Source organism: Episyrphus balteatus, chromosome 1 (genome assembly GCF_945859705.1).
Source record: "Episyrphus balteatus chromosome 1, idEpiBalt1.1, whole genome shotgun sequence".
Classification (NCBI taxonomy): Eukaryota; Metazoa; Arthropoda; class Insecta; order Diptera; family Syrphidae; genus Episyrphus; species Episyrphus balteatus.
In genome coordinates this window covers 35,598,895-35,613,426 of record NC_079134.1, presented here as the reverse complement: position 1 = coordinate 35,613,426, position 14,532 = coordinate 35,598,895, and the positions used below count along the sequence as shown (strand labels likewise).

The window sequence follows — 14,532 nt, the reverse complement described above, 5'->3', positions numbered from 1 at the left end:
TTGTTATCAAAATAAGGAAAAATTATGAAAACTCTTTAAAAAAATTTTATTTTTTTTTTCTGAAAAATTAATATTTTCAAAATGATCTTACGATTTTTTTTATTTGTCCCGGGTTTCGCTTGCAGAAATATGGTCACCGTTGTATACGGCATTAATGACAAATGCAACAAAGTTATTCCGATGAATTTAAACATTTTTTTTTTGTATCAGTAAAATAAATAAAAATGCAGAAAATTTAAAAATTGTTTAAATTATTTGGGACAGTTTAGCGGAGTGGAAAAATTCAAATCAAAACACGTACCAATGTCGAATTTTTCTGTTGTTTTGTCTTGCATTTTTGTGTTTTTAGTTTGATACATAAACGTGACATTCAACCAAACATTCAGATATTTGTTCCCTTTTTATTTATTTATCCACAAAAACATTGTAAATTCCCAGTACACATTGATTATATTTTTTTTTTTCTGTTATTCAACAAACCTATATTTTTATTTAAAAAAAAAGAAAGACACAAAAAATAATAAAAAAAAAAAAACTGAATTCTGGATTGGAAAAAATATATACCCAGGTGTAGCAATTTCATTAAACCATTCCCTAGAGTCAAGACCAAAAATTTTGTTCGAAAACCGATACCTATCACTTTCAATTTTACAAAAAAAAAAAGAAAGTATATCAACCTTCAATGTTACAAAATCTCAGATAAATGTTGTCCCATATTTAAACATATTTAAATAAATTGGTTCTGGCCTTTTTTTTTAGCTACCCTATATAATATCATAGGTAGTATCAGCAGCTTCATTGGATTTGCCTTTTTTTGTTTCCCTCAGGTAATTTTTGAATTTCTGAGGTTTGCAGAAAAAAAGATATCAGGTTAGGAAGCTGAAATTTATGTATATTTAATATTAATCAATATGTTTATCCGGAAGTCTTTTGTGTACAAGAATCGTGCATAGTTAGAAAAAGCCTCTGGGTACCTTTTCTATTTTTGAATGTTAGCCCAAGTAAATAAGAAAAAAAAAATAGTTTGAGACTGGGAAAGGTCAAGAAAAGTTTTTTTTGACGTGAGTTTTTTGGGTGTGTTTTTATTTTTTTTGAATTTTTTGAGGAGTTCAAAATCTCAAACTCATGGAACATGTAGTATATGACCGTGCGAATACATGTGGAAATTGGTATTTTAAAATGATTTTTGAACGAAAAACGGGAAAAACAAGTTTTTTTTTGTCCCAAATTTTTTGACCGTTTTTAACCGTTTTTTATTTTAATCTTTTTTTCTTCAACAGAAAAATAAATGAAATTTATATTGTAAATAAATAATAGACAGGACTATATCTTTGCAAAATTTCAATCAATTTTGTAGTCAAAATTTTTTGAGATAACGGTAAAATAAAGTTCTATTTTTCAACAGCTTATATCTTTTGATCTAGAGCAGATACATATTTTATTTAACTTAATTGAGAATCCTGATAATATTATCTTTCATTTGGTATATCACACATAACTGTACATTATCTACAAACTACACAATGTTCAATTAAAAAACTTGCGAAATACCTCAAAATACCTGTGGAGATCTGTTGATCATGAACAGCCACCAGAGTGGGAAGTACCGTAATCTCAGTTTGGAATTTCGACATGGTTGGCTTTAAAAAATTCTAACTTTTTTTCTAGGTATCGCAGAAATAAGATTGAAACGTCATTTGAAAGGTGAAATAATGAGCTTTCATATGATATATTTTTTATAGGTTGTCATTGAAAAAAATTGATTCAATAGCGTGAGAAGATAAGACTGTGTTTTTTTGTTTTTTTGATGAAAATTGATCGAGTTCAAAAAATTCTAGCTCTTTTTGTAAATGTCTAATAGACATGAACGATATATATATTTTGAGCTGAAGCAATAAGCTTTTTAGTGGTATAAAATTTATTATAGGTTGTTATATCAAAAAATGGATTTTTGGGTGATGGAAGTGATTTTTTCACTTTTTTCATAAGAAATGATAGTTTTTAATAAATTATTTTAATACTTTTTGCACATTGTAAAAATTTAAAAATGGTTTTATTCTTTAGAAGAAATGTTTGACTTTTTAATGGTATAATTTTTTTTGTAATCTTTTAAAACAAAAAAATTAATGCAATAAGAAATGCAAAAAGGTAATTTTTTGTAGCTTTTCCTGTAAATTATGATTGTTTGAAATAAATAAACGCTTCAATTACGATGTTATCACGTAAAATCATCGTCTGTAAATCGGCTTTACAGACAACCTCTTTTTTCTTTATGAAAAAATCATGACCAAGTTATTAAAATTCAAATTTTTGAACACGTTGCATTAAGGTCACAAAGGTCAGAAAGACGAAAATAAGTTTTCATAAGATTTACTAATTTCAGCAAACGACTATAAGCAGAACAACTAACTGTAGCTTAAACAAAAAAATATAAATTTTGACTGTTTTCTGCGATTTATTAATTGCTTGCCTCAACAAAAACGGTATTATTTACTGGTACAGGATTAGAACTTGTTTCTGGCGATGGTGGCCTAGCTTTTGGTGGTGGAGCCTTTTTCGGATCAACCTTCTTATCTTTAAACATCATAATTTTGTACTCATTCGGAAGATCTTCTTCAGCATACAATTTATCAGTAAAATAAATTCGACGAATCCGAATATTAGCATGAATTTGAACGCGAACTGTTTCAATATAATTAGTGCCATAAGCTCGTCTAGTAAAATCAGCTAAATTCAAATGAATTTGATTCCATCCCGGTGATAAACCCATAGGCATTGACATGCAGAATGTCTTCACTCGAGTTTTGCTTTCATAGTTGGATATGCGAAATCGTCGTAAGAATTTTTGATCATCCAAAATCTTTAAAAAAATAAATTTATAGCGGTTTTATGGAAATAAGAAAAAAAATGAAACCTACTTGAACTTCAAATGTGAACAGTTTTCTCATATTTTTTAAAAGCAAAACAAGAAATGGAAGTTTGATTGCTAAGGACATTTTTGGATCTCTTGGAGCTGCTACAAATGTTGTTGATACATTTGTTCCCATTATTTCCAAAGCCATTGACTTGATATCTTCGTCAACTATTCTCTTCATGTGACCATTTTTGATCTTTCCCAAATTTTTAAATAAACATCTACACATGTAACTAAGCAATGGAAAGGAAAAATACTTACTTCTTGACGCCATATTGCTAATGGTTTACTTCCAATACTGTAGAATATTGTTAGAAATCCTTCTTGGTAGGAATTTCTGAACATCTTTGAATAAAAATTGTTAGACAAAATATATTTTCCTATTTATATTTTTTTTAAGGTTTTACGAGACCTTAATATTCTTACATTAAAAAATCGACTACTTCTAAAAGTAAAAACGAGAGCGTAAAAATAAGGTCAAGGAAGTGTTTGTATTTTATTCTGGATGAATATAATAGAAATAGAATCGGATAAGACAGAATGACAGGATACCCATACATAAATATATAACAAAAAACATGATCTTTAATCAGGGTCACCAGTGCATTGCAGAAGTATGTAGTTTTAAATAATATTTAAATTATCTAGAAAACCAACCCAGAAGCCTAACGTGATCAGAATAAAAAAGTAGCTAGAAATTAGAATTCGATACAGAGCATCTTAACGATGAACCACGTTAGTTGGGTATTTGTTTGTAATTTTGCTCTGAAAAATTGATGAATTCAAATTGTAATATTTTGCTATCTAACTGCAACTTTGGAAACTTTTATACTTTTTTGAAAACTACAATAACATGACAACTTTTTAAAATAATAAACCATTCTCACACCGTACAAATTTTTTTTTTGCAGTGTTGCTCTCAAATAATATTTAAAAATTGATTTTTTATAAAACTTGAAACTGTTAGTTAATTTGCAGCGAAATGGCGTATGGAATAAAAAATATTTTGATAAATTAATTGTTTCTAATTATTTAACAATGTTTTTGTAAAAGAATTTAAAAAAACAAAAATCAATAGTGGGCGCAGGAATCAAAATACTGTTGCAAAGTAGGGATTTTTCGAAATTTCACAAGAATTGCATTAAATCGAAAACCGTAAGTATTTCGGAGGAACAAGCCACTAAATTCTGAGAGCCCTTAAGTAGTCCTACCAGCATATTTCGTTTGATCCACTCTCAAGTAGCACAAAAGTCTAAAATACACCAAAATATTTGGAGTATTTTTTGCACTTTCGTGATTATACATTTTGAATATAAAAAATGTACCATTTTCTCGTGTATAATAAACTCCACTGCACAGTGGTACACTGAACCAAAAAGGTACATAAAATTAATGAATTTGTACATTAAATTAATGTATAAATTCATGGCAAATGAGCCAATGTAAAAATTCATTAAATTTAAGAATATTTTTAAGAACAAATTCATAAGGGAATGAATCTTTCTTAAAAATAAAGAATAAGTTCTTAAATTTTAAGAATTCTGTTCATAAACGAATCCGAAAAGTTTTGAGCATGTTTAAGAACAGTTTCTTAGATTTTAAGAAAAATTCATACAATTTAAGAATTATTTCTTAAATATTTTTTTTTTCTTCTATAATTTAAGAACAAAGTTTAAGAAAAGTTTCTTACATTTTATGATTATTTCTTAAATTTTATGATTTTTTTCATAAATTTCGCAAAAAAATTGAATGAAATGTTGCTTAAATTTTATGAAAAAAATCATAAAAACTATGAATTTTTCTTAAAGTTTTATGATTGTTTTCATAAAATGTAATACACTTTTCATTAAAATGTATGCATTTATTTATATAGATGCATATAATATACATTACCATTCCAAGCATTTAATTTGTTCCTGAAAAAAATTGTATTCCAATCAAACAAACAGCCAAAGAAAACAACCCAAAATCTAAAACAAACAAATGAAATAATTTTTAAAAATAAAAGAAATGATTGAGTTTAAACGTAATAAAAATGTTTTATTGGTCACTGTCACTATACATTTATTTTTTAATTTAATTTTTCTTTTTTAATTGATGCATCATCTGGAAAGATAAAAAAAAAGTTTATATTAGTAAAATGACTATGTACTATTCGGTTTAAAAAATCGAAATAGGAGGTAGAATTATCTTTTACCTTATTGTAACCGGCAGCATTAGGCTCTGCAGCTGAAAGAAAAAACAATACAAAATTGAATAAGTTGGGGAAAGATCACAATATAAAAAATTTAGGTATGTAGATACATCATTATATAGAATAAAACAAAATTAAAACAAAATTTAAATATTTAAAGAAGTTAAATAACATGCAACACTTACTAAATTCTATGTTTTCCAAACATAATGTGTTTGCTTTATTCTGCAACTTCGGGTGTTCTGGATCTGTTGCAAACAGCCTTTGAGATGGTTTTTACGGAGCAGTATTTAGTGCCCTTTTGTTCTATTATATTTCGCTTTTTTGCGAAAATAACATGGTCTCAAATTGAAGATTACTCAAGTGTCTACTCATTTCACAAAAGTATCTAAGTTATGTACCTATAACAAAAAAATGTAAAATATATTTAATATATAAAAGAAAGAAATTTTTAACATATTATGTTTTTATACTTATCTGAGTATATGAGAAAGAGGCAACGTGAATAAACAATAATTTCAACTGTTGAAATGTCTTATACTTTTCAAAATTGTTTACATTGTTTAAAATGCATAACACATAATAAATATTGTTTTTCATTCACAAATTTGTTTCGGCAACGACCGTCCACTTTGAATATCAGACTAACTAAACTAAACTAAATCCGCAGAGAAATCCTTCTAAGGCATAGATTCAAAACAACAGTTATTATTTTCTAGATTGATGAAAAAATACATAGACTTTAAGAAAATATACTTAAAAAATCAAAAGGTAAGAATTTTTTCATAAATCATATGTATACTTTCATAAAATTTAATGAATAAATTCTTAAATTTTGGAAAAATATGAATTTTGAACTTAAAAAGTATGAACAGATTCTTAGATTTTAAGAATAAGTTCTTAATACAGAATGCAGGATAACGGTAAAATTTTCGTTATTTTTCAATTAATGAAAAAATACATTCATTTTAAGAAAAAATACTTAAAAACACAAAATTTATGAACTTCTTACAAACGTAATTTTAAAAATAGATTTTTCTCAATTTTAGAAGAGAAAAAAGTCAATTTTAAAAATTATTTTAACTCAAAATACAACTGAATGGAAAATAATAGTGAATTTCATTCATAAAAGTATGCCCAGATTCTAAGATTCAGCAAAATATTCTTTCAAATTGGAGGTAGAAGTTTATGAATTTATTCATAAGCCTTCGTATTTGTTCTTAAAAAAAATTCATAAAATTTTTTTCCATAGGAAAATTTTAATGAAAACTGATTCTTAAATTTTATGAATTTTTCTTAAATGTAAACTTTTTTTTTAAGAATTTGTGCTTAAATTTAATGAATTTTTCTTAAAAATGTATGAATTTTGGTTAATGAACAAGATTCATAGTTTTTAAGAATAATAATTTTTTCAGTGTTCCGGTTTCTAAGAAGGGCGGCCATAGGGGATTATGGTTAGGATAGCAACAAAATATACTTGAATATGTGTGAGAATATATTTTTTTTAGCAATAAAAAATGAATTAATTTAAAAACAATTGTTTTATAAAGAAATCTTGTATATATTTAATAACAAAATGTAAAAAGAAGCCTTGAATCTACATACAAACAAATGATAAGTTATTTTTTTAAATTATTTATTTGGTTTTTTTTTTCAATTTCAGTCATAATTTTTATGTTACATTTCAGACTTAAAGCTTGCTTAATATCATATATTTTTATAAAAATATGTGCAAAAACTTAAGGAAAACATAAAAACTTAAAAAAAAAAAAAAAATTTTGAAAAAGTTGTAAATATTAGAAATATGGGTAAAATTGAAACAATGATTGTGAAAGAGTCAGTCGTAGCCCGTCGCACTTATTCGCAGACAGATTCAATTGTTTAAGAAACTACACGTGCTAGACAAAATTTATGTGTATGAATCATGTATTTATATTGATGACAACATAGTTAAAAGTTTCGGTAAAGTGAGATGAAAAACAAAAGTATGGAATTTGAACCTGTCCTTTTTTAGTCTGTTTTTTATTGAAAATTTTAAATAAAATAGAATTGTAAACTCTTTAAATATAGTACATACCTTCAACTTTAAGTTCCATAACAAAAAAAAAACTTTAAAAATAATTTTAACCGAAAAATACACTTAAAAGTTTAAGTTGATTCGGGACCAAAAATAAAGCATTGAAATCAGACTTTTTTCGACAATTTTTCATGGTCGATATGAAAAGTTCCGTTATTTTCTCAAAATGTCTGTTATGCTATCTTAAAGAATAGGCTTTTTATAACAAATATAACGAAAAATGACGTCATTATATTGACATCGATATTTCGGCCTATGGCCTACTAGGGAACCACTGTGCACTGGTTAAAAAATTATACCGATTTTCGGTATATAAATAGCGCTAGTGGTATAAAAAATTATCTGATTGGTGAAAAATTATTCCTTTGAAATTGAAAAAATACCCAATAAATCTGATTTATAATTTTAACCAAAGTTTATTTTTTTACCTAAAACAGTTTGGAATGAAAATGAATTTTTATTCACTATCACAATAATAAGAAACTAATGATTAAATATGAATTTGAGTGCCTAATTTAAGAACGAAACACATTCTGTCTACTGATTTTAGATACTACCCCGTCTAAAACCCGTCTATAGGTCGATATATTTACTATTATAGTAAAATAATTAATCGCTGTCTTCATTTTTTAAATGGGCCATTGAAAAATATGGCGCGGGCGCCCCTCACTTATGCAGTCTGGTGAATTTTATGTCCACAGGGTGTACTTCTTACACCAAAGAGAGTGCACGAAATAAACCGTTTTGGTTGATTTCAGAATCGAATAATTTTATGCACCATTAATGGTATATTATAAAAACAACTGAGTATCGGTATATTTTTTGCACGGAATCTCAAAAAAATGTTGACATTTTGTACAAAAAAGACAGTGGTATAATTTGTATACCACTTAATTTGACAAATACACAATATTTTTTTCAATTATCTCAATTTTACACCTAAATTATTGAATTTACACCAGTGTGCTACTTGAGCTGTATAATGTTTGTTAATAATAGGTACAGAGAAAATAGCCGGTTACGACGCTTAAAAGTTGTGCGTTTTTACGGTATTTACCAAAAGGTGGATAAAAAAGTTCGTACTTTACAATTTTTTTAAATAAAAGTATTTAAAACTTTTTATGAATACCACCCATATTGTCACGATTTTTTTAATGGCGAAGTAGGTACTATAGGGCAAGTATATGATTCTAAAAAATATTGAACTCGATAACAATTTTACATGACATTACGATTTTTGTCTATCTGTCTGTAGGTACCTCGATTGAGCTACAGCCTAAACTACTGAAGCGATTTTCTTCAAACTATGTAGTTGACAGTTTTGTGTGATTCCCTAGAGGAGAAATTGAAATTTTTTTTCAGCGCCAAAACGTCTCTAACAATTTTTATTAAAATTTTTGTGTGTAGTGTAACACATAAATGCTTCCTTTGGAAATAGAAAAATATTTTTTGTACATACCGTTATTAACGGTATCTGCCATAGAACGGTTTTTTTTATACAAAAACATTACAAAATTTTAAACAAATTTTCAAAAAACACATTTTTTTGATTTTTAAAAGAATTATTTTTTTTTTTTGAAAAATGTTAGAAAATTGTTATATACAATAACAAATAATTTTTCCAAAAAATTGCTCTAACGATTTTCGATGTTTTGTTTTTTATCCTTTTATGCAAGAAATCAAATGGCATACTTGGTTTTGTGTAAAAGATCATTTAAAACGGTGTTAAATTAATTGTAAAAAACTGATTTTATTTTTTGTACACTACTTATGGAAGTCCTTAAAAATATCAAATTTTAAATTTTACCTAATTTTGTTCAGTAAAAATTTTTAACATTAGAGTTACCCCAGTCGTGCATTTTATTTCACTTACTTTTACAATTTTGTGTCCATTATTTCTTGTGACGAAAAAAATTTTCCCAGTATTCAAATACTTTTTATTTTTTTTTTTTAATTTTTTTTTCCAATGCTTCTATACGGTATCCTTGCATTAATGGATTGGGTTCAAAACACTGTTGTTCGCGATTTTCTTTTTTGTTTTTTTTATTTCGTCCTTGAACAGACGATCGGTCATTAAAAAACTTTTAAACAATTTTTCCATCTATCGTTAAAAACCCATTGAATAATATTTTTTATATAGCAAATGATATATGACGGCTGCATCAAAATATTTTGTTATTTTTCTGCAGCATTCATCAAAGGCCATTTATCGTTAAAAAAAAAATACTAAAAAAAATCCTTATCCTATTTTGGTGTACTATTGCTATCCATAAATAGTCCGCATGATGCACATCCTATATGCAATGTCACACATTTAATGTGACATAGCAGAGCACATATCGCCTGAATCATTCTGCATACACAACCAAACACACACACAAAACACTCCAAAGTCGAGACAATAAAGGACATCACATTCAATCTGAATCAGAGGAAACACCAATGAGTTTTTCACTCTCTTGTATAGGTCTCCATATAAACACAACGCTACATTTCGTTTAAATTTCAAAAAAAAAAAAAAAAAAGAAAAGGGATTGAAAGGACATTTTCACAGAGAAATGAAAACATCAACTCTGATTTTATGGAGAAAAAGGACATCGAGTGTGAGCGCAACACAACACTACACCACACCACACAACACATTGTATGTCAAAGTTCAGCCTTAGAATTCTCTTTTCTGTCCAAGGATTTGCTTGTGCTTACTCATATATGTGTAGTCTCACTCGCGTGTATACCTACTTCAATCAAAAGTAGCACGTTGATTAAACAGTCAACATGCGGTCTTCTTCTATACACAAAGACACAACTCTACACTCAGGTACAATAACTGCAATGTGTTCTTACCTTGTTTTTTTTTTCTGCTGCAGATAGGACAAGACAGTATATTTTTGATGAAACACTATGACAACCTACGAGCGGTATGTAGGACATTGGGATAGAAATTCTCATCAAAAACATCTCTCATGCCTCATAACTGTACACACATGTCTCGTTCGGATAAAGTGTGCTGCTGCTATTGACTAGAAAGCCACACACATTCCAACCTACCGACCCTAAACCAAACCAGACTTCAGGACTATATGGACTAGGCAATAAGGATCTTTGCCTATTATTATCTTGTTGGCCTTTATTGTGCATAAGGACCAAAAACTGCACTTGATACTTGACACTGACGTATAAAAGTGCATGTGGCGCCTGGGTTTATGGGGACAAGTTGTGTGTGTGTGTGTGTGTGTCCTTTGATTATAAGAATATCAGGTTATGATGATTTGAAAAAAAAAAGGGTTTTGGGTTTACTCAGAACTTTGTAGGCCCTTTGAAATATAAAGCGAGGTTAAAAATACCTACCTTTTGCTAATTAATTCCCACCACAATTACGTAAGCTTGTCAACCACACACAATTTTTGTTTGTTTTTGTTGTGGTTGTATTAGAGGGTGTTATACTGGTCAAGAAAATTACACATCTCCTTTCAATCATTCATGCGGGTGGTATAGGGATGCATTTTATAAAGATTCATTTAATTAAAGGACGATTTCAAACCCAATTATGGAATATATGTATATGTACGTTTTAATCTTTTAGTCAGTAGAGTGAGTTTTGTATTAATTGGTAAAAGTTACACACACACACACGCTTTTACAAATTAATTTAACTTAAATTTTAAATTCATTACACAATTCGACTTTAATTAAAGTTTCCTCATGACTTTGTTTGAAGTTTCTATAAATCCATCCGCACTCTCACAGTCACAGCTCTAAGCATCATTACAAGACTTTCATTCGAAGAAGCAGCAGAAGCATCAGAAATGATGACCTAGAGCGATGTTGTAGATGTTGAATTAGATTGAGAGAAAATGTATAGTAATATCAGTAAAAGGGATGAAATTAATTTCAAGCTTTCGGTTTCACAGTTGGTAGGTAGGTACTGACTGTGGGGTGTGGTGTTGATGCGGTGGTGTCAAGGGTTTATACACAGAGTCGAAGGCTGTTACTTTCTTTAAAGTGCTTCTTTCGTAGATTAATAAATTTGAAAGGAATAGTTTTTTTTTTTTTTTTGTATTTTTCTTAGAGTGTGGGTTTTTAAAAAAATCTTTAAAAGGTTAAGGATAAATAGAATTATTTATATATTTTGTAAAGAGTTAACATTTTAAGTTTTTGTTTTTTTGCGGTAAAAGTTAAATACCAAGATTTTTAAAAGTTAGGGTAGGGTTTTAGTTCTGATTATATTAATTAATATTAATCTCATGTGACAGTGTTTGTTACAAAACTCCTCCGAAACGGCTGGACTGATTTTTATGAAATTTTGTACACATATCGGGTAGGTCTGAGAATCAGCCAACATCTATTTTTCATACATCTATATTGTTAGGGTGGTCCAACATGAATTTTCATATGATAAAATGGTTAGGGTGGTCCAACCAAAAAATTTTTTAATGTATTTTTGGAACGATTTTTATGAAATTTTGTGGGTACATCGGGTAAGTCTAAGCATCGGCCAACAACTATTTTCATACCATAAATGGTTAGCGTGGTCCACTCCAAATTTTTTCAAGTTTTAGCTTTATATTGTTTTCAAGGTTAGTATTCCAACTTATATGAATAGCCTAAATTCGTAATATTTCATATTCTAAATTTAAACAAAAATCAAGATTACCTACAAAACCTAAAAATTCAACTGTTACTAGCACCCTCTTGTGCTTAAGATAGCGAATTGAAATTTCACAACGTTAATGTTATAGATAAGTGGAACAAATTTAGCGGATGGCCCGACCGAAAATCGAAAACAATATTTTTTGGACCACACTAATGTACATCTATCATTGGGACCTGAAATGTGCTTCAGGACCAATACTTCATGTGTTCAATTTTTACTAACTACATCATTATATTTATCAGAAAAATTTCTTTCAAAAAGGATCAACTGTTTTTATGATTTGCTAAGCTAAATAGAAATTTCATAAAAAATTAAAAAAAACATCACACATACGCCACAGTGACCAATAACTTTTGAGCCATATTTCAATGGTAAGTTCGTCTCAATGAAATCAGATTAATTTTTTGGAGGTTTTTTCTAACACGCTTTTGAAAAAAAAATAAAGGCAGGCTTTTAGTAAGAGTAACACATACATTTAAAATTTAGTTTTCTATTGAGCTCACAATTTTAGCTGCAAGATTACGTTTTCCAGCACTATTACAGTGCATTTATGATGTTCATTTGTTCATATATGTGTAACCCACATGTTTGTACCACCCACAAATTTACTCATTCGATAGAGAATTGGCTGAATATCATAACCCCGATCTTGGATTTTAGTTTTTATTAAATATCTCGACTTCTGTTCATCCTAGGTTAAAGTTGTTAATACAAAAAACGTAGACAATTGAATTTCGTGTCTTTTATATCAAGAATACTTTTTTCGATATTCTGAATATTAAAAAAGTTATCTACAAGCCAAAAAAGTAAAAAAAAAAAAAAAAAATTTTTAAGTTTTAAGCCCTTTTTATTGAAATTTTGAAAAAACCTTCCGGGAAAAGATTGTTCACTTTAAAATTTTCTACAACCTTGGTATACAACTTTTTTCGTATCGCTATAAATACAAAAGTAAATATTACTTTTTTGTTAAAATACAACTTTTTTACCACATTTAGAGATAGAAAAATAATAAAATGCACGTCTTCAATTTTTTCTTCTAAAACAAGGCTATAAAATACTCACTTAATATTTAAAATTCAAGATTTGGCAAGACAAAATTTAAGAAAAAAGCACCGAAAAAATGGTATTTTTTAACAAAAAAGTAGATAAACAATCTTTCTTTCGGAAGATTTTTTTTGAAAATTTTGATAGAAATTTCTCAAAGTCTAAATTTTTTTTTTTTTTTTTTTTTTTTATTTTTGGCATGTTACTTTTTAATATTCACAATATCGAAAACTAAATTGAAATATAATATAAACTAAATTAAAACATATAAAAATATATGGAAGCGGTCACGTAGACTCTGAGGGTCTGAGCGGTGAACAATATTATAATCTGTATACCCTAAATGGATGGATGGATCGATTGTTTTCAAACTTGGTTCGAAGCAGTTTTTGGAGATCGTACACGGGAGATTTTGGAGTTATGTAAATTTTTTAGAACCTTAGCGAACTTTACCTGTGATAGGTAGGTATATCAATTTTAGAAAAGTTCTAAGTGCCAAAAACTCAAAAGCCAATATCTTTATTAAAATACAATCTAAGAACCAATCCTTATAATACCGAAATGGTGCTTAGGTGCTTGTATCTTTTGAAACAATACACATTACACACAAATAAAGTTGTGAGAGTTAGTAGTCTTAGGGCCAATTTTTCAATTTTCAATGGTCAGTTAACCCTTTCGGACCCAGCGTTACTCTCATGTAACTTTTTTTTAATAATTCGTAAAAAATATTAAATTAAACAATTTTTTAAGTTTCTATGGCTTAATTGAAAGATAATAATGCCTTTAGTTACTGGATTATTACAAAAAGTTAGTCAAATATCATCCCTTTAATTTTTTTTATCGTAAAAGGAACTGAAATTCACATTTTTTTTTTTTCAATTTTTTTTTTTTACATATGGTCATAATTTTGAAAAAAAGATATAAAAAATGTTAATGCTGAAAGTGTTTTGTTTTTTTGCTTAGAAGAAGTCACATACATTATAGTTTCATAAAAAGTTATTTTCTCAGTTCTCCGACTTTTTTTGGTGGTCATAAGCTGTGCATGTTACTTACATGTAACATGAGAATAACACACTAGTTTTGCTATTTATTATTTTGGAAAATAACTTTTTGCTATTCATAATTCTTAGTTGTGATTTTTTTGACCCGATAATACCGAAAAAACATTTTTTAATATTGATTTTCATAGCTTGGGTTCGAAAGGGTTAAACAGTCAGTTAGTATTTATTCCTAAGGATAAAGAAAAAATCAATTTTTCAACAGGCACATATATGTAGCTTATTAAGAGCCAATTTTTCAATCTTCTAATAAACAGTCAGTTAACTGTTCGATGAATAAAGTTATTAGGCTCATAAACAATCAGATAAAAACATTCAATTTTTCAATAAAAAATAATTTATTCTACAGAATAACAAAAAAAATTGTCAAATTCAAAAATATTTAAAATTAAACGTCATTTTTATTCATGATTGTTTTTGTTTTCTTGTGTTCCACTGTATTTCTTTCAAAATTCTTTCAAAACAGCTTTGACAACTGACACAATATTTTTGTTGAGATTATTCCCTAGAATAATATTTATTCGTCTCTGAAAGAAGCAGATAGTTTTATTCTTAGGAATAAGCTATATCTGCCTGTTGAAAAATTGATTT

The 14,532-nt window shown here is 27.8% G+C and overlaps 2 protein-coding genes across 2 annotated transcripts in view; both read right to left on the bottom strand.

Annotated features, from left to right (window-relative positions):
* The window catches only part of LOC129915300 (zwei Ig domain protein zig-8-like), a 92,705-nt gene that overhangs the window by 26,797 nt on the left and 51,376 nt on the right, over positions 1–14,532 (bottom strand). The window lies entirely within an intron of this gene.
* Positions 2,432–3,364, bottom strand: LOC129915310 (cilia- and flagella-associated protein 20-like). Its single transcript, XM_055994800.1, has 3 exons — positions 3,176–3,364; positions 2,919–3,110; positions 2,432–2,860 (listed from the first exon to the last, which is right to left on the bottom strand). The coding sequence occupies exons 1-3, from the start codon at positions 3,257–3,259 to the stop codon at positions 2,459–2,461; spliced, it is 678 nt and encodes a 225-aa protein (XP_055850775.1). The 5' UTR covers positions 3,260–3,364; the 3' UTR covers positions 2,432–2,458.